The sequence below is a fragment of the Rhinatrema bivittatum genome, chromosome 1 (assembly GCF_901001135.1).
Source record: "Rhinatrema bivittatum chromosome 1, aRhiBiv1.1, whole genome shotgun sequence".
NCBI lineage: Eukaryota > Metazoa > Chordata > Amphibia > Gymnophiona > Rhinatrematidae > Rhinatrema > Rhinatrema bivittatum.
This window is the reverse complement of record NC_042615.1, coordinates 780,848,131-780,875,249: the sequence shown is the minus strand read 5'-3', so window position 1 is coordinate 780,875,249 and position 27,119 is coordinate 780,848,131. Positions and strand designations below refer to the sequence as shown.

The window sequence follows — 27,119 nt, the reverse complement described above, 5'->3', positions numbered from 1 at the left end:
TCCTCCCGGGCCTGAACATTCTGGAAAAGGTGTGCAAGGAGGACCACATTGCAGCTCGGCAAATGTCAACATGAGACAACAATCTGCCCATGACACTGCCTAAGCCCGAGTGGAATGAACCCTTACATGACTAGGTAAAGGCTTCCCAGCATCCACATATTCAACCATGACTACCTCCTTAATCCAGCGAGCTACTGTAGCCCGCAAGGCTGGCTCTCCTTGTCTAGTATTGCCATGAAGGACAAACAGGCAATCCAGCTTACACAAAGTCCCAGTTACCTCCTGATACCTGACAATGTGTCTCGACATCCAAGGGCCACAACAGACAATAATCCTCTTTATCTTTCTCTCTGTCCAGAGATGGCAGGGAGATGGACTGGTTCAAATGAAACTCAGAGACCACCTTCAGTAAAAAAGGAAGGAATAGTATGCAGCTGTACCGCCCCTGGAGTCATCTTGAGAAATGGCTCCCAGCAAGACAAGGCCTGCAATTTAGAAACCCTATGCACAGAACAAATTGCCATAAGGAACACAGTTTTCAAGGTCAGCAACCACAAGGACAGAGTACATAGCCATCTAAACGTAAGGCCTGCCAAAAAATCCAAAACCAAATTAAGACGCCATAGGGGCACCGGAAACTGCAAAGGAGGACGAAGATGTTTCACTCCTTTCAGAAAACAGACCACATCAGGATGAGCCGACAAGGATCCATCATTTACATGACCCCTGAAACAGGCAAGAGCAGCTACTTGTACCTTTAAGGAATTAAGGGCCAAGCCTTTATTCAAGCCATCCTGCAAAAACTCCAAAATGAGTGGGACCTTAACCAAGGAATGAAGAGTACCTCTATCCACACACCAGGCCTCAAACATTCTCCAGACCCACACATAGACCAAGGAAGTGGAGAACTTTCTAGGTCTTAGCAAGGTGGAAGTCACCGCTGCAGAGTATCTACGTTTCAGCAAGCGAGCCCTTTCAAGGGCTATACTGTAAGACAACATTGAGCCGGCTCTTCATAAAGAACTGGTCCCTGGCGCAACGGAAGTTGAAGACAAATCCACCAGGAGCCTTCGCAGATCTGCATACCACGGTCTCCTAGCCAATCTGGAGCGACCAGGAGCACCATCCCTCTGTGGCATTCGATCCTTCAAATCAATCTGCCCAACATGGGCCATGGAGGAAAGGCATACAGCAATTTGTCTTCCAGCCACTCCTGCCCTAGTGCATTGATCCCCAATGACTTCAGATCTCTTCTGCGACTGAAGAATCGCAGAACCTTTGCACTGTGCAAGGTCGCCAACGATTCCAGGAATGGGAGACCCCAGCAATCCCGAATCAACTGAAATGCCTCTTCTGACAACACCCACTCTCCTGGGTCCAGACTCTCCCTGCTGAGAAAGTCTGCTCTTATGTTGTCTTTGCCTGCAATGTGCAAAGCTGAGATCATCTGGAGATATACCTCTGCCCATTGCATAAGTAGATCTATTTCTTGCAACACTTGTTGGCTCGTTACTTCCCCCCCCCCCCGCCAATTGATGTAAGCCACAGTTGTTGCACTATCCAACATTATTCGGACCAATCGGCCCTTCAGCCTGTCGCTGAACTGTAAACATGCCAACCGGACCGCCCTGGCTTCCAGCCAATTGATGTTCCAGAGAGACTCTTCTGCATTCCAGCGCCCTTGTGCCGTCAGCTCCTAACGGTAAGCTCTCCAATCAAGGAGACTCACATCCATTATCCATACTAGCCAGTCCAGTGGGGTTAGCGAAACTCCCTGCCTTAAATGATCTGCCTGCAGCCACCACTGCAGTTGGGAGAAGACCTCCATTGGCAAGTGGAGCCAAATCAAATAATCCTGAGACTGTGGATTCCACAGAGACAGCAGGGAGCAGTGCAGAGGACGCATATGAGCCCTTGCCCATGGTACCACTTCCAGGGTCACCGCCATTAGACCAAGGACCTGCAGGTACGCAGCGCATTCAGAGTTGAGCTAGCAACTTCTAAATTAGAGCTTCCGGCAGTAACACCTCGCCCAACTTTCTGTCAAACCAAACTCCCAGGTATTTCAGCGACTGAGTAGGCTGAAGTCTGCTCTTGGCTAGGCCCCCCACCCAGCAGAGCTCCTGCAACAGGGAAATCACCAGGTGGCTCTCTTCCAACGATTTGATGCGAATCAGCCAGTCTCCAAATATGGGGGCACTACGATTCCATTCTCTCTCAACTCTGCCGCAACTACCACCATTATCTTGGAGAAGGTTCTGGGAGCGGTGGCCAGAACAAAGAGCAGTGCCCAAAACTGAAAATGGCATCCCAGAACTGCGAACCGCAGGAAGTGCTGATGTTCTAGTTGGACGGAAATGTGGAGATACACCTCAGACAGATCCAGAGAGGTCAGAAATTCCCCAACTGCATGGTCATTATAACTGAGCATTGTCTCCATGAGAAAATGCCTTATTCACGGACAGCAGTTGATGCCTTTGAGATCCAGGATGGGACGAAAAGAGCCCTCCTTCTTTGGCACAATGAAATAAATGGAATATCGCCCCATATTTTCTTGAGATGTGGGTACAGGTACCACAGCCCTCAGACTGAGGAGCCTCGCCAATGTAACCTCCACTGCCCACCTCTTTTGTGGGGAGTGGCAGGGAGACTCCATGAACACGTCCTGAGGAATGCTGCGAAACTCCATTGCATATCCTTCTCATATCGCCTCTAGGACCCACTAGTCCGATGTGATCTCGACCTACCTCTAATAAAAGAGAGGCGACCCCTTATCTCCTGTTCCCAGGGGTTAGTCGGCAAACCTTCATTGGGAGGGTCCACCACCTGATTCTGCGCTTCATCTGGATTGTCGGGGACGAAAGGACTGAGACCTACCAAAGGGTCGAGTCCTATGAAAAGTCGCTCTTCTATAGGCGAAAATTCTTGGATCCTCTAGCACAAACTCTCATGATAAGGGAACACTGCACTTGCTTCTTATTCTCCAGCAAACAAGGAACCAGAGATTCGCCCAACTTGCTGGCCAGTTTTTCCAACTTGATGCCAAACAAGAGCAAAGGGCAATTTGGTGAGATTCGCCTTGGAGGTTGCACCAGCTGACCAATTTTTCAACAATAACTGACATTTGGCAGCTATCATCGAAGTCACCCTTCTGGCTGAAGTGCAGACCAAATCATAGCTCACATCTACCAGGAAGGCAGCAGCTGGTTCCAAAACTGTTTTGGTATTTACTCCAAAGTTATCAACATCCTGGGAGAGAAGCAAACAAGAGCGAGCCACCAAGGAACAAGAAGAAGCGATCTGAAAAGGACATTGCTACGGCTTCAAATGCCTGTTTAAGGACAGTCTCAATTTTTCTATCATGAGCATTCTTCAAGGCCGCTCCTCCTTCCAGGGGATAGTGGTCCACTTGGAGACTGCACACAAGTGCATCTACCTTCAGAAAAATGTAAGTGCACTCTCACCGCTGGATCCAGAGGGTACAGGCCTTCCAAAATCAGACCCCCTTTGAAATTTTCACTGGCCTGAAAAAAAAACAAAAAAACATTTGCTTCTGGGGCACCCCACTCAAGATCAATCAATTCTTGAATGGCTTCCATCACAGCGAAAGAAACAAGAAGCTTTATGCAAGGAAACCAAAAAGGGCTCGCTCTCTGGCTCAGACTCAATCTGCCCCAGGAACTCCAAGTATTTTCAAGGTCTGGGAAATCAGAGCTGGCATAAGAACATGCCATACTGAGTCAGATCAAGGGTCCATCAAGCCCAACATCCTGTTTCCAACAGTGGCCAATCCAGGCCATAAGAACCTGGCAAGTACCCAAAAAATAAGTCTATTCCATGTTACCGTTGCTAGTAATAGCAGTGGCTATTTTCTAAGTCAACTTAGTTAATAACAGGAAATGGACTTCTCCTGCAAGAACTCATCCAATCCTTTTTTAAACACTGCTATACTAACTGAACTAACCACGTCCTCTGGCAACAAATTTCAGAGTTTAATTGTGCGTTGAGTGAAGAAGAACTTTCTCCGATTAGTTTTAAATGTGCCACATGCTAACTTCATGGAGTGCTCCTTAGTCTATTATCTGAAAGACTAAATAACCAATTCACATCTACCCGTTCTAGACCCCTGATGATTTTAAATACCTCTATCATATCCCCCCTCAGCCGTCTCTTCTCCAAGCTGAAAAGTCCTAACCTCTTTAGTCTTTCCTCAAAGGGGAGCTGTTCCATTCCCCTTATCATTTTGGTCGCCCTTCTCTGTACCTTCTCCATCGCAATTATATCTTTTTTGAGATGCGGCGACCAGAATTGTACACAGTATTCAAGGTGCGGTCTCACCATGGAGATACAGAGGCATTATGACATTTTCCGTTTTATTCACCTTTCCCTTCCTAATAATTCCCAACATTCTGTTTGCTTTTTTGACTGCCGCAGCACACTGAACAGACGATTTCAATGTGTTATCCACTATGACGCCTAGATCTCTTTCTTGGGTAGTAGCACCTAATATGGAACTTAACATTGTTTAACTATAGCATGGGTTATTTTTCCCTACATGCATCACCTTGCACTTATCCACATTAAATTTCATCTGCCATTTCGATGCCCAATTTTCTAGTCTCACAAGGTCTTCCTGAAATGAATTATTTCAACATTTAACTGTAGGCAACCTTCAGGACATATTGCTATGAAACACTTAATCCCCCTAATAAACGCCTTATTGTTACCGAATACTACTGGCACCACCTATGTAATGCACGACCCATATTTTTTTTACTGTGCCCTATTGTAAACCGTTATGATGGTAAATAACTTAAATGACGGTATATAAAAACTCTTAAATAAATAAAATAAATAAATTACAATCTGCTTAACTACTCTGAACAATTTTGTATCATCTGCAAACTTGATTATCTCACTCGTATTTCTTTCCAAATCATTTATAAATATATTGAAAAGTAAGGGTCCCAATACAGATCCCTGAGGGACTCCACTGCCCACTCCCTTCCACTGAGAAAATTGTCCATTTAACCCTACTCTCTTTTTCCTGTCTTTTAGCCAGTTTGCAATCCACAAAATGACATCGCTACCTATACCATGACTTTTTACTTTTCCTAGAAGCCTCTCATGAGGAACTTTGTCAAACACCTTCTGAAAATCCAAGTACACTACATCTACCGGTTCACCTTTATCCACATGTTTAACTCCTTCAAAAAGGTGAAGCAGATTTGTGAGGCAAAACTTGCCTTGGGTAAAGCCAGGCTGACTTTGTTCCATTAAACCATGTCTTTCTATATGTTCTGTGATTTTGATTCTTAAAACATTTTCCACTATTTTTCCTGGCACTGAAGTCAGGCTAACCGGTCTGTAGTTTCCCGGATCACCCCTGGAGCCCTTTTTAAATATTGGGGTTACATTTGCTATCCTCCAGTCTTCAGGTACAATGGATGATTTTAATGATAGGTTACAAATTTTTACTAATAGGTCTGAAATTTCATTTTTTAGTTCCTTTAGAACCCTGGTGTGTATACCATCCGGTCCAGGTGATGCAGTTCATCTTTATGAAAGAACAGCAACATAGTTCTATATGGTTCCGATACAGGGGGGAATTTCCCCATCCTCAAGAGAGGCAGGTTCAGCATCATCATTTGTGCCATCTGGATCTCCATCCTTAGGACCCGCTGGCATTCTAGGATTACTCCGGCCTGTGCCTCAGCTCTAGGAGCATGGGGCAGGGTCAAGAACTGAGCCGGAAGAAAGGATTGCAACCCCTGGAAAAATTCTACCCATGAAAAGTAGAAACATCAAGCCAGGGAGATACCTGAGGAGTACTCACTGAGCTACCTTCCCCTGCTGAGGAAACCAGTTAAGAGTGCTCCAAAATCAGGAGCCCCACCTGAGACGTCTTTACCCAGACCCACATCTGGTTGGGAAGAGCCAGGTTTAGTGAAATCAAAGGAAGACAATTCACCCTGAGCCTCCAAACAGTGTTGGCACAAATCAGAGGGCACTCCTGGCTGAGACGCTTGAATATGACAAGAAGTGCAAGAGAAAGATGCTTAGGCTTCTTAGATTCAGGTGCCATAACGGCCAACAATGAGTTGAGCAGCATTGCATCTAGCTGTTTTACTCTTTTTTTTTTTTTTTTCTTTTTTTAAAGGCACTCAATTCAGTGCCCAAAAATTACGCATCCACTTGGCTCACCTAGGAGGCCAAAAATTAAGCACATAAAAGACTTAAGCGCACAGTAACGCTTGTGCACAGAGGTAAGTGTGCAGTCATTACATGTCACTTAATATGGGTGCTCAGACTACAAGGCCCTACTGTGTGCACAACGAGATGCACACACCGGACCGACAAGCTGGTAGAGGGCAGCTGCAGAAAGTACATGAAAAGCAGTTGCGGCCTACCACACAGCGCGCAGTGAGAAGCCTCAGAGCAGGGCCTAGCCTAAGGAGGCCGCTTAATCCGCCAGACTGCCCATGTCCCTCAACCTCCCACGGAGCGGACTGAACGTCAGACTGGCACACAAAGCATGGAGACCGGGGGAAGAGGAAGCCCTGCACAACAAAAAAGCGTCCCAAGTCTGTTTGGGGGTTTTTTTGGTTATTTCTTTAAATTACCAGAGCTCGGCCTTACCTGAGCCAAGTTCAGTGCCCTCCACTGTGGATCCTGTCCTCTTGGGCCTTCGGGATGGGGATGTTGATGGCTCCACACCAGTGGAGGGAGATGATCTGCGGGTCCTCAGATTGTTTAGAAGAGAGGAGCTTGATCCCTCATGTTTTGTCGGAGCTAGGGATTGAGGCACCACAGCCAAGTTCAGTGCCCTCCACTGTGGATCCTGTCCTCTTGGGCCTTCGGGACCCTCCTAATACTTTTCCTTTTCACCCAATGCTAATGCAGCTCATTACCTGGGGGTAGGATACGCTGGAGGCCAGTCTTCGAGTAGGTCGAGCTATGGAAAAACTCTACCTGCTGCCGGAGGAGTCCTTGGACATTCTTAAGGTGCCTAAGATGGATGGGACCAATGGTTGCTCACTGCACAGGAGCTGCCCCCGGCGGAGGCAGAGCAGGCAGATCGGGTGGAAGCTGCTGTTGCATATATAGCAGATGCCTTATATGACCTTCTTTGCGCTTCTTTGCGCACGAGGGCTTCGGCGGTTTCAGCCAGAAGGCTCCTGTGGCTCCACAACTGGTCCGCCGATGTTTCCTTCAAATCTCAGCTTGGTAAATCTTCCCTTTAAGGGGAAATTCTTGTTCAGGGATGATCTCGAGGCTCTTATCAAGTCCTTAGAAGACAATAAGGTGTACAAGTTACTGGAGGATAAGCCTAGATCCTCGAGGGCTTTCGGTTTGGCTTGTCCTCTGTTTCAGGGGCAACGCCGTTTTCGACAGGGCAGAGCCCCTTCCTTTACTTCACGTCGGTTGTTGGCAAGTTCTCAGGCCAGGGTTCGTTCCTTTCGTGGCCGCAGGCCTCCTCGGGACAGAGGCCCTTAGGGAACTTCTGGAATCAAGTCTTCCCAATGAAGGTGTGCTGACCCACTCCTCGGTTCTTGTGATCGGCGGTCGCCTTTCTTTGTTCTTCGAGGAGTGGGTCAAGATTGTCAGACCAGTGGGTTCTAAGCATCATCGAACACGGCTACATTTTGGATTTTGCTCGCCTGCTACAAGACCTTCTTTTTGGTGTCTCCCTGCAGGTCCCGGACAAAACAGGCAGTGGTGAACCAAACCCTGGGTCGGTTGAAAGCACTGGGAGCCATTGTCCCGATTCCTCTGACAGAATAGCGGACCAGCAGATACTCATATTTTGTAGTTCCCAAGAAGGAGGGCTCCTTCCGTCCGATATTGGATCTGAAGAAGGTGAACAAAGCACTTTGGGTGCCTCGTTTTCACATGGAAACTCTGAGGTCAGTCATTGCGGCTGTCCACCCCGGGGGGGGGGGGGGCCTAGCCTGGACCTGATGGCGACTCAGAGGAATGCGAAAGCGGCTCGGTTCTTCAGTCGCAGATGGGATCATGGGGTGGGAGGAGTGGATTCTCTGTTCCTGCCATGGCCCTGTGACATTCTACTTTACGTCTTTCTTCCCTGGCTGTTGGTGAGCAAGGTCTTACGAAGGATAGAGGCCCACTCGGGGTCGGTCATTCTCATAGCCCCGGAGTGGCCACGGAGGTCGTGGTTCGCAGACCTGATCAACTTAGCAGTAGATGGTCTTGTCCGGCTCAGTCATCTTCCGAATCTTCTTCGACCAGGTCCTGGCTTATGAGAAGAGGCAGTTGAGGAAGAAAGGCTATCCCAATTCGGTCATTTCCACCCTCCTACAGGCATGGAAGATGTCTACTTTGCTCACATATGTTCGCGTCTGGAAGGTATTCAATTCCTGGTGTAGCAGGTCAAATGTGTCCCGCGTCGTGCCTCCATTGTTCATATTCTGGCTTTCTTGCAGGAGGGGCTGAAGAAAGGTTTGGCGTGTAGTTCTCTCAAGGTTCAGGTGGCGGCTCTGGGCTGTTTAAGGGGTAAAATTGATGGTGTATCTCTTGCAGCGCATCCTGATGTAGCGCGTTTCTTGAAAGGTGCTAAACATTTGAACCCCCCCCCCCCCCCCCGGTGAGACCCCGGTGAGGCCCTGATGAGCGGGTCCTGCGACGGGGGATTCGGCGGACCGGAAACCGGAGACCCAGCTTCATCCAAAGCTGCACAGCACTTCCGCACCCTGGAGGAATCTTGACCCTCAGAAAGTCTGGCAACCTTCGCTGGTGTAGGCTCAGATGACTGTAATTCAGCCTCAGCCTCCAAAAATGACTTGTGCATCAACAGCACAAATCTAGAAGAAAATGGCTGCTGCCTCTTTAAGGCCCCCCCCCCAAGGAGGCGGCCAGAACCAGGAGGAGAATCAGGCACCGAGCTCTGGGGCCTCACAGGGCTCAAATTCTGTGGGGAAAGTGGAGGAGGGAGTTCCTCTCCTCCTGCATCCTGCCCTGAATTGGAGCATAGTGGAGGCAAAATGGCCGCCGTCACCGCCCTGGCCGGGGAAGGGGCAGCCCGAGGCCTGCGAGTGTGCCGATTATGTCCTGCACCTCAGGGCCGAGAAGAAAAAAACTCTGATCCCGCTTCCCGACGGGCCGTCCCCACCCGGGAGGCACCGTGAACAAAGGCCATCGCCGGCTCCCCGCATGCTGAGCATGCCGACCCCCGTGGCATTTCCACGTGGTGCTGAACTAACAGCAATCAAAAAATTAGCAAAAAAAAAAAAAAAAAAAATCGCTCTTCCAGAGCCCCGGGAACCTGGCTGCAAGATTAGCTTTTTTTTTTTTTTAAAGATAAATATCGCCGTCAACCAGGGGAAAAAAAAAAAAATCGATACATCTCTGGAACAGCAACTGCGGCCCAGGTCACACCAGAGGAATTACAGTGTCTCAGGGTGTTAGGGGGAGGGACCGGCCCACCAGTAAATCCCCCTACTCACTGGAAAGACGAGTCAGCTCCAGGTTGGCTCCCGGGGTGTCTAACCCCAGCCGTGCCTCAACCAAAGCAAACAGCCTTGGAAGGAGTTACTGCTCACCTCCCAAAAAAAAAAAAAAAAAAAAAAATTTTTTTTTTTTTTTAAATAACTTGATATAGCCAAAGGCAAACAAAAAAAAGGAACAACACCTATTACTTTGTTACTTTTTTTTTTTTTCCAAGGGATCAGGACCGCAGGTTCTGCCACCTTCATCTGCTGGAGACAGAGAAATACTGAGGGATCGCAGGTGGCACACCAGGTTAAGAGGGTGCCTCACAAGATTTTCTCTGTCTCCATCTGCTGGAGGGGAGGCATAACCCAGCGGTCTGGGCTGATCCGGGTACGTACAGGGAAATACATTTTCCTTAGTTCTCCTTTTCAAATCAAAGCAATCCCCAGTGGGGAGATGAACGTCCACCATCTGCTGGAGACAGAGAATACTGGCAGACTGTCACTGCAGGGGTATATATGCTATGACATCAATTTGCTCAGTCTCCATCTGCTGGTAGGAGTGCATCACCCACTTGTTCTGCATTCATCTGGCTGGATGCCAAGAACCTATTAACTCTGAGCAGCTATGCACAGGAAGATGAGCCAAGGTACAACAGGAGACTGGCAGGGTTCAGGGACACTAAACTGCAGCTCAGAGCTTCCATGGGGGCAAGAACAGTGGTGAGGGAAATACCAGCAGCCAGCACCGAGACCCAAAAAAAAAAGTCAAGAAAACGATAACCCAAAGCTATGGCTACTAAATGCCACACAGGATTCCTGTAGCTTTGGAAAGGATACACTCTGGAAATCCTGAGCTGTAGATTCATAAGCACCATATTATGCTTCACAAGCCATTCTAAGAAGAAGAAAAAAACTCACTAATTTATTCAGTATCAGTTCAAGTCTCAGACCTCCCATTTGACCCTGTCCTCCCACATAAACTAAGTTTTCAGTTTGAAAGAAAAACAAAAGCCATTCTGAAATCAGCAGCTCCGCCAAAAAGATTTCCAAAAAATACAAGCAGCAGCTTTTACGGCCTTGGCTATACAAAGCATAGATTTTAAGTTGTAGGAAAGATTATAAAAACATATTCATGTTTATTTATGGATGGAATACCGTGTATCTTACAAAAAGAAAGGGTTGGAAGGAACAAAATGTTAACTGTACAAATAATTTCTGTAAAACCTTTTAGCTATTTCAAAATTGTTTCTGAATTATACATGTTGTTACTCAATCTTATGCATTGTAAACCGTTACGATGGTATATCCTAATGACGGTATAAAAAACATAATAAATAAATAATAGCTAGACCTTTGTGTGTTAGAATATATGAAAGGATAAATGTTTAATATTTTCAATTTTATTCATTTCATTCTGCAATGCCTATTTCGACTGGATAATAGTATCATTTGCCAGTGGCTCAAATGCACTTTGTGCATATGACTGCAAATGCTTCAAATCTAATATAAATGACTGAGCTTGAAAAATCAGGATTGGCTAAGAGTACCACTTGTGACTTGTTTAGCAGTGCAGTTATTTCCCCGTTTTCTTTTTCTGCTTAGGTAATGAATAATCAACAGCAATGAGCCATTTCAGTTTAGTTCACCTTTGGCAAATATTTGCCTCTGGAGATTAGATAATACTTGGACAGTACAAGCTCAGTTAAGGGCACTATAGTGAGAGTTAATACAACCAATGACAGACGTGGAGGTGATCTTGTGATAGCTGCCCACATCTTAACCACCACCAGGTTCACCTTCCACACTTGCTTCTATTCTGAAAAGTGGCCAAATATCATGAGGCCTTCATCTTACAGCATTTTTCTCTTTCACCCCTCCCAATATTGCATAAAGCTGGCTCTATCTTGTGAAGATTTACTCTGGGACATATTTCTTTTGCACATGTCCATATTCTGCAGAAAGGAGACTTGCAAGAGCATAGTGGACCATATTAACATCATTAAGATGCCTCTGTATTACTTTCCAAGTAGGTAGTTTAGAATCATGCTTTTTTTTTCTTTATAATGGATACTGTATTCATTAACCTTCCTAACATCTCATCCACAATGTCATTAATAGGAAAAAAAAAATCTATAATCACCCAGCATGCCCTCACCTTCCATCAGAAATTCACCATGAAGCCTCTCCAGTGTTTCCCCCATTATCGATGGATATGGGAAAAACAATTAGGCTAAATGTAACAAATTCCTGCAGCCAAATAAGCAGGATGCAGCTTTACTTAAAACTACTCCCAATGAGGGTCTTTGATTAGGCCCCATCAGTGCAGTGCTTGGCTAAACCTCAGTTATGCCCTCTCCTCTCACACCCATCTCAGGCTACAGTAGGAGTCTGGCAGTGCCTCCTAACCTTTAGGAAAAGGCTAAAGACATGGCTTTTCAGGCAAGCCTTCCAGAACTCCACCTAACATGCACCACCAATAATTTCTCTGCTCAGAAGCTGTATATATTGGACTCCATATTTACATTGTACATTTGTATATAATTAACCCTCTCTATCTCTCTTTATTTCTTACAATCCCAGTTCATTAGCCCTTGTTAATTGTAACTGCTTCTTTTCATCACGTTTTATTATGTTTTTTGGTTGTATTCTTCGCACCCCTGTTTTCTGTAAACCAACATGATGTGAACGAGTTCATGAATGCCGGTATAAAAAAACATTAAATAAATAAAAAATAAATTTAGACATGGTATATATTCATAGTACATGCAATGGGGACCTGCCTCAGGAAAAAGTAGCCCTCATGGTGGATACAGACAAACCAGGCCTCCTACATGCTAAGCACTGTTCCTATAGTCATAAAATAGGAAAAACCCTTTAGAACATCCATGCCAGGATAGAGAGGGACAGAAGAGATGACGATAGAATAGCACTATATCAGATCCTGGAAGAGAAATGCAGTGAGCTCAGCCAGCAGCTCAGACCAGATTATAATTTGTTGGCAATCCAGGGCCAAAAGCAAATTGACCTTGCAGTCCAAAACTGCAGGTCACTTAGGCTAACACCAGATCACTTCCTCACAGAGGCCAGTAGGCTTTTCATATCTGTTATGAAGATCAGGCCACTTTGACTCTAATGTCCTATTCCCTCAATGAATAGATGGTTAGTAACTTAAAAAAAAAACTGGCTCAGGTCCCTACTGAGCGTAGTTTCTTAAACTAGGACACCCGGAGTGAGCTTGTCCGTCCTCTCTTTTTCAGCAGCATTTACAACACAGCAAACGCAAACACCACAAAGAAACAAAGGTTAACAAAAAGCAAATGAAAAAAAACCCTAAATTCATTTTACTAACTTTGGAGTGATGGCAACCTCTTCCACAGGTCTGAACAGAAAGCAAAGCAAGCATTCAGCCACCAGCTCGGTTCCCCACTTATCCAAGAGCACTGTCATTCTCCTCCACAGTCTTCCCTTACTTTAAAGGCTTTGCGAAGGTTTAAAAAAATAGAAAACTAAAAAAGACAAAGCACTTCTGCAAACTTCGCCTCCAGTTTGCTGCACGGTCACAGTTTTGGAACCGGGCTCGACGCGCTTCTCTCTACTGCACAAACCGCTAACGGCACCAAGAGAAATCTGCAGAGCTCTGAGCGGCTCCCAACTACACTTTTTTAACCACACCTTAGCTACTTATTGCTCACAACCTTTACCTCTAACCAGAGCCATCGCTTCTCACACTCTGCAGCCGTGCGCACGAGAAAGGCACACCGAACGTGCTCGAGCTCGCGGCCAGACGCAACTACACGCTTCGCCCTATCAGCGCGAGCCACTCGGCGGCCCCCACCTTCCGTGGGCGCGCACCTGCTGCCTCCGCCCGCTCGCTCACATTCCCGGGGGGGGGGGGCGGAGCCGTCTGCGACCTTTTGCCTCATTGTTTTTCAGTCTTCTGGTCCCTGACTTGAGTAACAAACTTGGGCTGTTGAGCCGCCTGGCACTACTATGCCTGCTAAGGAGTGAAACTGCCTTTCCGGGATGAAAATATTCACAAGTCCTATTTCAAGTGGATGGTAATATCCTGTGCCAGTGGTTCCAGTGTGTTATGAATATTAACAGTTCTCCCCATAACTGAGGCATGACTACCGATCTCGCACTAGTCATCCATTCTCCAACCCCCCCTTCCAACAAGTGAAGACATTCTTTAATATCTTTAGAATTGGAGAAATTACTTAACTGATAATTTAGTTTTCCTTACTGTAGACAGATGGACTCAGGACCAATGGTATAGTGTACTCCTGATAGCAGTTGGGAGACGGAGTCAGATTTCAATCTAAGATCAGCCTACATATACCCGTGCAGGAAGCTTAGCTCTTCAGTATTCTTCTCAAAAAGCAATTGTGGATATATGTGTGTTTTGCTAACTTGATTAACTAGGACTGGATAAACTGATTTCCAATTGGAGACCGCCAGTGCACTCAACCGAAAAACACTGACACCCAGCCACGAAGGGTGTCTTGAACTAGGGGTAAAACCTGCCTTACCCGTGCTTGTCTTGCTCTCGGGGATTGGCCCCGAGGTTTCTGGATTTTGGAGCAGCCGTGGGCGGGATGCTGAGTCCATCTGTCCACACTAAGGAAAACAAAATTATCAGGTAAGTAATTTCTCCATTTCCTAGCATGTAACAGATGGACTCAGGACCAATGGGATGTACAAAAGCTACTCCCGAACCGAGTGGGATGCTGCCCGTGGCCCATTTAGTACTGCCCTTGCAAATGATGTGTCCTCCCAGGCCTGGACATTCAGGCGGTAGAACTTCGAGAAGGTGTGTATGGAGGACCACGTCGCCGCCCGACAGATCTTGGTGGGTGACAGCATCTTGGTTTCTGCCCAGGACACTGCCTGGGCCCTTGTGGAATGGGCCTTGACTTGTAGAGGTGGAGGCCGCCTTGATTACTTCTTTGATCCAATGGGTTATGGTTACCCACAAGACGCTTCTCCTTGTTTCTTCCCACTGTGAAGGACGAATAGGTGGTCCGTCTTTCTTACGGATTCCGATCTTTCCAAGTATAAGACTAGGAATCTGCCGACGTTAAGATGGCGAAGAAGGCATGAGTCTTCCGAGTCCTTATGTTCGTCTGGAGATGGCAGCAAGATGGTTTGGTTTAGATGGAAATGAGAAACCACCTTCGGAAGGAAGGAGGGAACAGTGCGAAGCTGTATGGATCCCGGTGTGAATCTGAGGAACGGTTCCCGACAGGATAGTGCTTGAAGCTTGGAGATGCGACGGGCTGAACATATTGCCACTAGGAATGCAGTCTTTAAGGTCAGGAGCTGTAGTGACAGACCATATGTAGGTCTGAAGGAAGCTCCCGCTAGACTGAGATTCCATAGGGGCACTGGCCACTTTAGAGGTGGTCGGATTTGCTTGACCCCTCTCAGGAAGCAGGAAACATCTGGATGGGATGATAGACTGATGCCGTCCACTTTGGCTCTAAAGCAGGCAAGCGCGGCCACCTGAACCTTGAGGGAGTTGAGAGTGTGATAATAATATTTATTGTAGGCACCTATTTAGCGGAAATTTATTAGGAAGGTTCCAGGAAGCAATGCTCTGTCTTAAAAATGTCTCTGAAACTATCTCACACTTAGCAGAAAAGACAGATGTACTTCTTTGAAGATACAATGAAGAGTTATAAAATCAAGGGTAATTGGAGTTCTCAGGATGTTTAGAAGTGTCAGCAAATGTTTTTTCACCTTGTGATCTTAAATCAAAGGAGGGTTGTACTAACTTCCTGGGCAAAAGTGTATTTAAGTACATTCAATTGGATATCTAATCAAGTCAGTGTCTCAAAGGCTTAGGAGCTGACTTCTTATGCACATAAGAAATAAAGGCTTTTGTTCATGAGAAACGCACTGTCTCTGTTTTTCCTGTTGCCCTTGATAAACTTTTTTCATTACAAGAGACAACCCCTTCTTAAACCGTACTGCAGAAATTCCAGGATCATAGGGATTTTGACTGTCCGCGGAAGGATGTCGCGGTCCTCACACCAGGCTTCGAATATTCTCCATGTTCGTATGTAAGTTAGAGACGTGGAAAACTTGCGTGCATGGAGCAAGGTGTCAATCACTGCCTTAGAATATCCGCTCTTCTTCAGGTGAGTCCTCTCAACGGCCAGACCGTAAGAGAGAATCGAGTTGGGTCTTCGTGAAGGATCGGTCCTTGCCGGAGAAGGTCCCTGTGTGGAGGAGGGCACAAAGGGTTCCCTCGAGAAGTCTTCGCATGTCTGCGTACCATGGCCTTCTTGGCCAGTCCGGGGCCACTAGATGTACTAGCCCCCCTATGGTGTTCTATTTTGCGGATGATCCCTCCCAGTAGTGGCCATGGGGGAAAGGCGTACAGCAGGTGTTCCTGTGGCCAGGACTGGACGAGGGCGTTGATTCCCTGGGAATGCAGTTCTCGTCTGCAGCTGAAGAACTTGGGAACTTGGGCGTTGGACCGGGTTCCCCAGCGGTTTACTATCAGCTGGAAGGCTGTGGTCGACAGCATCCATTCCCCTGAGTCTAGACTCTCTCTGCTGAGGTAGTCTGCCGTGACATTGTCTTTTCCCACGATGTGGGTGGCTGAGATCCCTTGCAGGTTTGCTTCCGCCCACGCCATTAGGGGGTCTATTTCCAGGGACACCTGTTGGCTTCTGGTTCCTCCCTGGTTCCTCCCTGGAACCAGAAGCCAACAATAGAGAGGAATGAAGCAGAGAAATCACTGATATTATTAGTGTAATTATTTTATATAAGGCCTACAAGTTCTGAGAATACATATGCCATTTTTTTAGCCTGCTTGTAACAAAAACTAAGTCCTGAGATCAGATATATTGAAAGAACAGTTACTCAAAAAGGCTAACTGTGCAGATATCTGAGGAAAACAGGACACTAACCTCTTGGCCACACTTAGCTGCTGCTGATGAGATAACGGACAGTTGGGGCCTCAAAGAACACGTGGGGAGTGGCCCAGAGGAGAAACTAGAGCAAAGGTCAGAAGAATTCACTTAAAAAGACCTAATTCAAACCAACTGTTTGAAATAAGAGAATGAATAGTTTAGAGGAAAAACTTTAGAACATTGCCACTGGCTAATGAAGCGACCAATGAAGGCAGGAAAGCTTTTTGAACATTACCAGTGGTTAATGGAGTGATCGATGAGCTGTTCTGATTTCCTAGCATGTTGTGTTCCCAGATTTTCCCAAAATATATCACATCAGGAACTGTGAGGAAAGTATTTTTGTATAAATATTCTTTAATGCAATCTCTAATCTTGTATGCTTTTATTGCTTTTTCTCAGACTTATAAGTAAAACTTCATTACTTAGAAATAAGTGTGTTGTGTAATCTATAACAAAATAATCACCATTTTTCCTACCCACTACATACCCTTATGTTCAGGGCCAGTGCTAGCCTTTTTGCTGCCTTGTGTGAACAATTATTGTGCTGCACCCCCAGCATTTTTATTAAATTTCTTATTGGGCCCAACAAAAGCAGCCGAGCTCCTTCCAGCAACCTAAACTTTAAAAACTGTCACCCTCCCACCTCCGAGTCTTCACCCCCTCCCCCAGAAACCATGGCCAGTGCAAGAGTATTAGGTGCCCTAGGCGAACCTTACACCCTTGCATCCTACCCCCAGCCTCTCCACACACACAGTTAAAAATATGCATTCATAATAACAGATATTACATGAAAAGGAATATTCAAAGTGAAGTCTTCTGAGATAAAACAAAAATATAACAACATGTATATTATATTTACATGCACTGCTATGTTGCCAACCAAAAAACCCTACAAAAAACCACTTAGAACCCGTATGGCATTAGGACTACTGTAACGTGTTGGATGTGGCTTGACCCTCAGAAAGCTATGAGTAAATTAAAATTAAAATATAATAAGCCTCCCATACCAAAGCAGCACTAACTGCCAGCACTTAAAAAGTAAGAACCTTATCAATGAGAAGGCAGCACTGCAAATATTACACTAGGCCCTAAAACAGCAATACATCTCTTATTAGGAAAACAGAACAAACCAAGCTCTTATAGATCCCTAAATGCTAGCAGACTACCTCTCCTTGATCACACATGCAAAACACAAGCAGACCCTCACCAAATACAGAAAAAAGAAACCATAAAGTATAAATAGAAACATGCAGGCAAAAACTGAATTGGAAACCACGACAGACTCTATATGCAGCAACAATGGAAAAACAGAACCATCACCAATCCTCAGCCATTAAACAATAAACATACTAATAAAAATAATGTTTCAAAACAGCTGATGAATGGAAGATCCAATAATTAAAAACTCATATAAAATTTGTTTTAAATTGCCCAAATACCAATAAAATATTTAAAAAGAGCAGACACATCAAATGATATCCAAAAATTAAGACTAATAACTATTACTGATAAGGTTTCATGCTCTCCATACCTGGGAATTTTTTTAATTTCCAGTCATCCTGGGATTGTCGTAGATTAGTGGGAGAGGGATGTACAAGCTTTCTCTTCCCTCTCACATAAATATAGATATATATCTATACATACACACACACAAACATATATTCTCTCTCATGCACATGTTCTCTTTCACATACACACACAAAGATCTCTCACATCTACATGCACAGATACATACATATGTTCTCACATATGCTCTCTCACATACTCATGCTCAGATACACACACATACAGCCTCTCTCACACACTCACAATCCTTCTCACACATACAGCCTCTCTCTCACACACACAATCCTTCTCACATACATGCTCAAACATACACACACACACACACACAGGTTCCCTTCTGCTCATACACATATTGACTCATTCTCACACACACACCAAACATTCTTTCAGCAGCCATGGTCCCTCCTCTTCTTCACTTCTGCCGCAGGACAGGTTGGGATTTGACTCGTGGCTTTTTTTTTTCTTTTGGCTGCTTAGCAGGTTGGGAGCGCCAGGTAGCCCACAGCTCCTTCTTAGCCACGCGGCAGGTTGGGAGCGTCAGGTGGCCCCGCAGTTCCTTCCCTCTCAGCCGCATGGCGGGTTGGGAGCAACAGGTGACCCTGCAGCTCCTTCCGCTCAGATGCACGGCAGGTTGGAAGTGCCAGACAACCCTTCAGCTCCTTCCGCTCAGCCTGCAGCAAGTTGAGAACTGCCACGCGGCAGCGGCCTCTTCCAGTTCTTGGCTTCCTGGTAGGGTCTGCATTATCTTCATCTTGGGGCTGACTGTGGTACACAGCTTGCACAGTGGGTTGCGCTGGCCCTACTTATGTTAACCAATAAGTCTTGATGCTTTGACACAACTGCAACATCGCTCTCCACTTCAACAGCGGGGTAAGAGAAGGGGAACTGGATTCAGATGACAACCATCATGGGCCCTGACCTTTAGGGTCTGCAGTCCTGAATCGAAGACATAAGGGGAAAAGCACAGGACTGCTTTGACGGCCAAGTCCACAAGCAAAGTACATCAAGTAGCAGTGTCTGAATTTTCAAGAAGGCTCATCACCCAGTAAAAATGTTGCTAGCATTCATTTTTTATGGGTTATCATAATGCTTAGGGATAACCTGCACGGAGGGCAGTTGCTACCCTTAATAGTAACAAGGGGATAACCTGCACGGAGCAACAGTTACTACCATAAGAAGCTTGTTAGGCAGACTGGATAAACCATTTGGTCCTTTTCTGCCATCATTACTATGTTATTTATTTATTTATTTATTTATTTATTTATTATTTTTCTATACCGACCTTCATGGTTAAATACCATATCAGGTCGGTTTACATCGAACAAGGGGATAGTAACAGAAAATACATATTTAAATAAGTGGATAAACAGAAGAATCAAAGTTACATTCAACAGGGATGGTAAAAACTTGGAAGCTTAAGCAGCTGGAAAGAAAGGCCTAAGAAGGCATAAAGTTAAGTAAACATAAAAGCATAAAAACCAACACGGTAACATGGTTAGTGCTAGATTAAGTGGTTAGAAGAGACTTGTGCTTGTGGGAGTTAAAGGATGTCAAAGTCCATAGGTCTTGGGAAGTGTTAATCATCTATTGTGTGTCCAATGGATCTGGGAAGGCTTGTCGGAACAGCCAAGTCTTGAGTTTTTTCTTGAATGTAAGTAGGCAAGGTTCCAGCCTGAGGTCTGAAAGGATGTTGTTCCACATGGCTGGGCCTGCTATTGAGAAGGCTCGGTCTTTGGTCGAAATGAGGCGCGTGGCTTTGGTAGGAGGGGCTTGTAGAGTGCCTTTATGGATTTCTCTAATCGGTCTGATTGACGTATGAGGTTTGAGTGGGATTTCGAGATCAAATTGCAGGTGATTATGGATGGATTTGTGTATTATAGAGAGTGATTTATGTAGAACTCTGTAGTTAACTGGTAACCAGTGTAGATAACGGAGGATGGGAGTAATATGTTCTCCTCGCTTGGTATTGGTCAGAGTTCTGGCTGCCGCGTTCTGTATCATCTGTAACGGCTTAATAGTTGAGTTGGAGAGGCCTGTGAGGATAGCGCGCTGCAGTAATCTATTTTGGAAAATAGTAAGGCTTGTAGAACTGTCCTGAAGTCGTGGAAGTATAGTAATGGTTTGAGTCTTTTTAAAACCTGGAGTCTGTAATAGCAATCATTGGTCGTGGAGCTGATCATATTCTTTAGGTTAAGACGATTATCGAGTATTACTCCGAGGTCTCTTACATGAGTGTGGGTGAGCAGGGAATTGCTGTGAGACTGTGAGAGGAGGTTGTCTTGGTTGGAAGAGATGAGGAGGAGTTCGGTCTTTGAGGCATTGAGGACCAGGTTTAAACTGTTGAGAAGACTGGTGATAGATTTTAGGCAGTCATTCCAGAGCATGAGAGATTTAGCGATGGATTCTGTTATGGGAATCAGAATTTGCACATCGTCTGCATAGATGTAGTGAATAAGATTGAGGCTTGTTAGCAGTTGGCAAAGGGGGAGGAGGTAAATGTTGAAGAGGGTGGGTGATAGGGAGGATCCTTGAGGAACACCCAGAGTAGAGCTTGTCGAGAGTGATTCTTTATTGTTGATTTTGACTTTGAAGCTCCTGTTACTGAAGAACGACTTGAACCATCTGTGGACTGATCCGGATATGCCTATGTCAGCTAGGCGATTCAGGAGGATGGAGTGGTTAACGGTGTCGAAAGCCGCCGAGATGTCTAGTAGGATTAGGAGAAAGGAATGACCTTTGTCTAGTCCCATGATAATGTGGTCTGTTAGAGAAATGAGGAGGGTTTCCGTGTTGCGTGATTTGCGGAAGCCATATTGGGATGGATATAGGATACTGTGTTCTTCCAGATAGTCAGAAAGCTGGGAATTTACCAATTTCTCTGTAAGTTTGGCTAGGAATGGTAGATTGGAGATGGGGCGGTAGTTAGCTAATTCACTGGGGTCCAGATTGTGTTTCTTGAGAAGGGGTTTAAGGGCCGCGTTTTTTAAACTGTCTGGGTACATTCCTTGAGTTAAGAAGGAGTTTATGATGTTGGTCAGAGGTCCTGAGATTGTATTCGGGATGAGAAGCAGAAGTTTGGAAGGGATGTTGTCTGCTGGATGGCTGGATGGTTTCTGCCTCTTAAGAAGGTATTCGATCTCCTTGGGGGAGGTAAGTTCGAAGTTGTCGAGATATGTATGTTACATGTATGTATACATGTATGTTACTATGTATGATATATGTTACTATGTTAATAGCCTATGCTGGCTAGAGACAGGAGAGAAAAGGAGTTTGGCAGGGGGAAAGAAAAGAACAGAGAGCAAAGGGGGGGGGGGACAGAGGGAAGGAGGTGGAGTGGAGGTAAGGAGAGAAAAGTTGATGTGGAGAAGAGGGTTATGGGGAAGGTGGAGAGACTTGTGGGCAGAGGCGCAAAAATGGAGGGGGACAGAGAAAGGGATGGGATTGTAACCGTTACAGGGTGGGAAGAGGAGGAGGTGAGGGGCAGGGGGATAGAGAGAGGGATGTTGGTGGAGGAGAGAGTGGGTGGGGGCAGAGATTGGTTGGCTTGTGCCCCCTCTCCCAAACAATAAGACATTCCACTACATATAGAGGTCAAACAAGAGTCTATGGGACATAGACTCTTGTTTGCACTGTTTTAAGCTTTTAATTCATACGCTCTATGGTAACACCACTTATTTATTACCGGCCTTTCTTCCTTCCAGCTTGTTGTAAGCTTCCAAGTTCTCTTTCCCTGTTGATTGTAACTTTTTGACTTATTCCTGCCTATCGTTATCTCTCGTTTACTTGAATTGTTACTCCAGTTATTCCCCTTGTTAAATTGTAAACCGATCCGATATAGTTATTTACTATGAAGGTCGGTATAAAAAACTGTTAAATAAATATTTTTATTATTGAAAAGTAGTTAAAATCAACATCCATGGAATCTAGTTTATTATGTGAAGCTGGACATATTTAGCAAGACAGAATGGGATGACAAAGCTATGATTTTCCTAAAGAAACTGCTGTTCGTTGTTAAAACAAATGTAATGGTTTTACCGGAGGACACCATAGGTACAATCTTTCCATTTTCATATAAACACTTTCGACATTTTCTTGAATTCTAGATGCGCCATGCTTTCTTTAAGTTCAGTAAATGGGGCTCAGGAAAGTGCTGACTGCTTTGGTTACATAGCTCTACGCGTGGAATGTTAAAAGGTAAATGAAGTTTCATTTGGAAACAGAAAATTCAACACCAATCAAAAAGAGACTTTTGCATGTTACATGTGTTTATATATTTAGGTTAGTCAGGCATACAAGTATAAGCAGTGAGATTATGTGAAGTTTTTATTATTTCTCAGATGTTTCTGCTTCTCAGAAGAACTTGGTTTTCAGGAGTGATGAAAGTGCTGCTGTGGATGCAGACGGCGATGGGAACGGCATATCCGACAGGAGCTGCTGGTGGCTTGGGGGCGATAGGAAGGCTTCCCGTTAGGGTTCTAATGTGAGCCTACCTTGTGGGGCTTGCACGTGATGTTAGGGCAGGGGTCAGGAGGGGAAATGCCGCTCCAGGTGATCCTCTTGTATTTTCCTTATCTGATCAGGCTGCGGGGACTCCGAGCCTGAAGTGATTGTCCAGCGCTTGGGGTGATGGAGCAAAGCTACACCTCTCGCTGACCCCATCTTGCTTTCTGCTTCTCTTATCACTTTGCTCTTTTTCTCCCTTTATTTGTTTTCTTATTCTTTTATTCCTGCCTCATTTCCTTTCCTGAAACCTGATCCGGGCTGGTTTAATTATAGGTAGAGTTAATTGATTTAGAAATACATCATAGACAGTGGAACATTGTTCGGTAAGGTTTATGTTTATATATTCTGAAAAGTGGCAAAAATCTCCCACTGGTTATTTGCTAAGAATCAGATATTTAAGGCTTTAGAGAGAGAGAGTTATTAAGTTGGAAATCAGAGCCTCCGGGTTTGGGCATTTAATTTCTGCCACTGGGTTAGTGTGGGGTGGAGAGAGAAGGTCTGCATGAGATGGAGCACCTCATCGATTGGGAGCCACTTTTTAGGGGGCATATGCTAAAAAAAAATATTGTAGTAGCACATGTAAACGGTAAGTATTTTAAAGTACAATATTAAGAGAAAGTTAGAAACTTGTGAAGAGAATATAGGAAAGAGCTTAAATCACCCATAAAGTCACTGGTCTGTGATGATTAGCCTACTGTGCAACCTGAGTTCTGTAGAACAAAATGAGGAAATTGTGCAGGAATACAGTCTGAGACCAGAAAAGATTACTCTATACTGCGGTGCTATAGGGGAGCTAATTTAAAACAATTGTATTTCTTGCTGACAGAAAAATAGACATTTTCAGACCATAGGAAGCTTAAATATGATAGAGTAAAAACATACTTTGTTGAGCCACGTCCATTTTAATGTATGGATCCATTACTACTAAACAAACTTTTATATCACTTTTCTAGGATCCAGGTTTTTAAAATGTGCCCAGTTGGTGATTTGCCCAGTAACAATTCATTGTGAAGTAAGAGGACCCAAGATACTGTGACCTTCGCCACCAATTTAACTTGAGATACAATCAGAAGATGTCAGCAGATAAGCACCACTTGTACCATCCAGTCTTGTGCTGATGAATCTCAGATTTTGCTGCTCCTAGGCACTATTGGTGCTGTTGCCCCTCTCTCATTTCTTCCCCATAAAATCATAGAGCAGAAGGTCTAAGGAACAGCCCAACAGTTTCTGGCAGCAGCTCAGGGATAGGTTCTCTGGCAAGAATTAGAAAATCCTGAAGCACATTGGTAAGCATTTCTATCTTGTGCACTACTTTATAGAAATAAAGTAGCTTTCCAACCTTTCTTGTGTCTGTATAATTTATTTTGTTTTTATTAGTGAGGAACGGGATCTCAAGTATTATTACAGGGAGGAAATCTCAAATATTAGAAGAGGAGGGTGAGAGGACCAGGGATGGGGAGGATGGGATTTATGGAAAATTGAGGAAGGGAGGTGGATAAGAGGGGGAGGATCAGGAATCTTGGGGAAGAGAATGAAAAGGATGGTGGGTTCTGTGATTGAGGAGTAGGAGGGAGCTCAGAGAAGGCAGGATCAAAGGTTGAGGGGGCATTCCTGGATCTGGGGATAAGGGAGAGATCGAAAGGGAAGTTCCAGGATCAGGGGCAAGAATCCGAGATCAAGGGAGAAAGGATGCAAACTGCGAGGAGGGGAAGGAGGGAGGAGTCAGTACAGTGCTCCAATCCTGCTGTCCCTTGCATACCCATCCCCTCCCCCTCTCTGACAACTCATCTGATCAGGTGTAGGCACACACATAACATCTGGTGCCAGATCCTTTTCTGTCACACACACACAGAGACAAACACAGTCCCATCCATTCCCCCTCATACACAGACACATGCCCCTAAGCTGATCCCCTCTCCTTGTAAGCTCCAAGGAGCAGGGTCTGTTCATTTTATGTCTGTACAGTGCTGCATATATCTAGAATGTGCTATACAAATTATTAATAATTAATAAATAATAATCCCCCAGCTGCACTCTTCACCCCCAATAATTTCTTAGCTCTCCTAACCTCCCCAAAATGATCTGCCTTTCCTCTGTCTGCTTCAGACTCATCCCCACCCCTTCCTGTATTCTCACAAGGAGGAAGGAGTGCAGGGCAGGATTAGGTAGCAGTGGGTCTACTTTGCTCTGCTATGTCTGCTCTAAGCTTACTTTCTCCTCTCCTGTCTGTGAATAATAAGAGGGGAGAATGGCTTAGGAAGCAGAGTAGCTCTTCGTTGCTCTGCTAGAATATGTCTGCTCAGCCTCATCCCCTCCCTTCCCTTCCCCTCATGTTTCTTGCACAGGACAAGACAGGAGAGGAAATGGCAGGAGGGGAAAGGCTGGATTAGGAAGCAGAGCAAATTTTCTGTGCTCTGTTGTGTCTGCTCCAGCTTCAACCCACGCTCCCCTCCTGTTTCTCTCTTGCTACCTGAGAGCGTATGGACTAGAGCAGGAAGCAGAGCACTGTTCTCTGCTCAGATTTGGTTCAGCTGCCCTGAGATTTTTGCCACTCTAGGCAGAGGCCGATCTGCCCATTTGTATCTGCCTAGTGTAGTGCCACAAATCCTTCTCCGTGTGTGGTCTTCTCCCTCCCTTGCCCTGACATTAAGGCCCCTTTGTGTTTGTCCCATCCATGCTTGAATTCTGCCACTGTTTTGGCTCCTATAACCTCTGCTGGAAGTCTGGTCCAGGTGACCGCCACTCGCTCACTGGAAAAGCATTTTCTCACATTCCTTCAGCATCATATGAAGATCCCTTGTCGTCGATCTTGTGGTCCTGAATTTTCAAAGCTGTTTTCCACATGGACCCCGGTTTTGTGTGTACTTTTACAGGAACTGGCAGAGTGGAGGGCAAGGAGTTCGAAGTTCTGCACATACTTTTCAATTTAAAAAAGTAGGCGAGTAAATGCACCTGCACAAGTTGTGCACTTCATAGAGCAGATGTAATTTTGTGCGAGTGGGTTTGTGCTTGTATTTGGGCAGGCAAAGTTTCAAAGCTAAATTCTGTACATAAGTTTGCTTAGAAAACTCAGTACGGTCTGTGTGTAAAAGTTCCGTGCAAACTGCGCCCCATTACCCTCTGTATGCAAAATGCTTCCTCCAAGTACTTCACTGAAGCCTGATGAGTATGTGAATGCATACATCATATTGCCCCTCTCCATATTTCTTCTACAGAGTTCGGTTTTCAAAAACTTTGAGCAGGGTAACCCTAGAGTTACCCAGCTAAATCCCCTGAGGTAAAAATTGCACTCCACTTAGCAGCTAAAACTACATGTGTAATTTTGCTTTTATTCAACCACCTGAACAAATGACAGAGGGCAGTTTCTCTTGAAAACATTTTCCTGAAGGTATGCAGTACCAAGCACCCACCTGTCATGCCGCGAGGTGGCTTAGAGTAAAACTTCCCCCTACATGTGGGGCTTATAGTGCAGGCCATGAACCACTTTGGTGGTTTGCCCCAAAAGCCCCCGTCTGGCAGAGAAAGATACACAGGGGAAAAAAACTTGAAGCAGCTGGGAAATGATAGCACACTCTTCTAAATACAGTACATAACACCCACCCAACATGTGCGCACACACACACACACACACACCCCACGTAACTTAATATTGCAATCGTTTTTGTAAAAAAAAAAAAAAAAAATTGGAGGCACATCCTTAATGCCAAGGCATTGATAATAATGAGCCATAGAATTTACATGATATAATTAATATCTAAACGTTCCCTCTTCATAGTGCAATCTCCCAGCAGCATTAAAATATTGTTTTGGGTTTGGGTTTTTGTTTTGTTTTTTTTATAGGAAAGGCTCCTAGATCCACTTGAAAATTAAATGAAACATGTCAGGAAAGCATGCAGAGCATGATCTAAAATGGGTAGGTAACTCTAGTCTTTGAGTGCTGCTAATAGATTTGGCTTTCAGGATATCCACAATGAGTATGCGTGAGATATCAACCTAATAATTGAAGGTTGACCGACGTGCCGCAAATGCGCAGTAGAGACCAGCTCTACCACGCATGTGCGGGCGAGCACATCGGTCTCAGCCAGCGTCAGAAAAAAAAAACATGGCGTCAAGTGGCAGCGGTGGCGGGTGGCAGCGGTGGCAGCGTCGGGTGGCAGCGGGCGGCGGCCAGTATCGAGGGAGGGAGGAGAGAGAGAGGGAGGGACGGAGTGGGAGGGAGTGACTGAGTGAGAGGGAGGGACTGAGTGAGGGGGGAGGGAGGGATTGAGTGAGGGGGAGGACTGAGTGGGAGGGAGGGACTGAGAGAGAGAGACTGAGGGAGGGACTGAGTGAGAGGGAGGGAGGAGTGGGTGAGTGTGTGGGAGGGAGGTAGGGGGTGGGGGAGAGGGAGAATGAGGGAGAGGTGAGAGAGGGATGTGAGTAAGTGGAAGGGTAAGAAGTTGTGGAGCAGAGAAAAAGGGAGTGGAGGAGGGCTGAGGGGGAGGGGATGGGATTGAGAGAGGGTGGGGAGTGACTGAGGGAAGGGGAGAGAGGTGGGAGTGACTGAGGGAAGGGGAGAGAGGTGAGAGTGAGGGGAAGGAGGCAGTGGGAGACAGGGTGAGTAAGACTGAGTGGAGGAAAGGGGAGGAGTGAACGAGGGGAAGGGGGAGAGAGGGAGAAAAAGTGTAGAAGGGTGCTG

At 45.5% G+C, this 27,119-nt stretch overlaps 1 protein-coding gene and 1 non-coding gene across 3 annotated transcripts in view; one reads left to right on the top strand and one right to left on the bottom strand.

Annotated features, from left to right (window-relative positions):
- LOC115077848 (3-ketoacyl-CoA thiolase, mitochondrial-like) overlaps positions 1 to 13,310 on the bottom strand; it is a 68,873-nt gene extending 55,563 nt beyond the window's left edge. The window contains exon 1 of one of the 2 annotated variants that reach the window (XM_029580181.1): positions 13,154 to 13,310. In XM_029580181.1, the coding sequence (XP_029436041.1) occupies positions 13,154 to 13,169 (16 nt within the window). In that variant the 5' untranslated portion in view covers positions 13,170 to 13,310. Of the gene's footprint in view, positions 1 to 12,801; positions 12,949 to 13,153 lie in introns of those variants that run through there. The other variant, XM_029580190.1, reaches the window with a different exon arrangement.
- A 9,804-nt stretch (positions 13,311 to 23,114) lies between these two features.
- Positions 23,115 to 23,198, top strand: LOC115082797. The gene has a single exon (XR_003854286.1).
- The last annotated feature ends 3,921 nt before the right edge of the window (positions 23,199 to 27,119 follow it).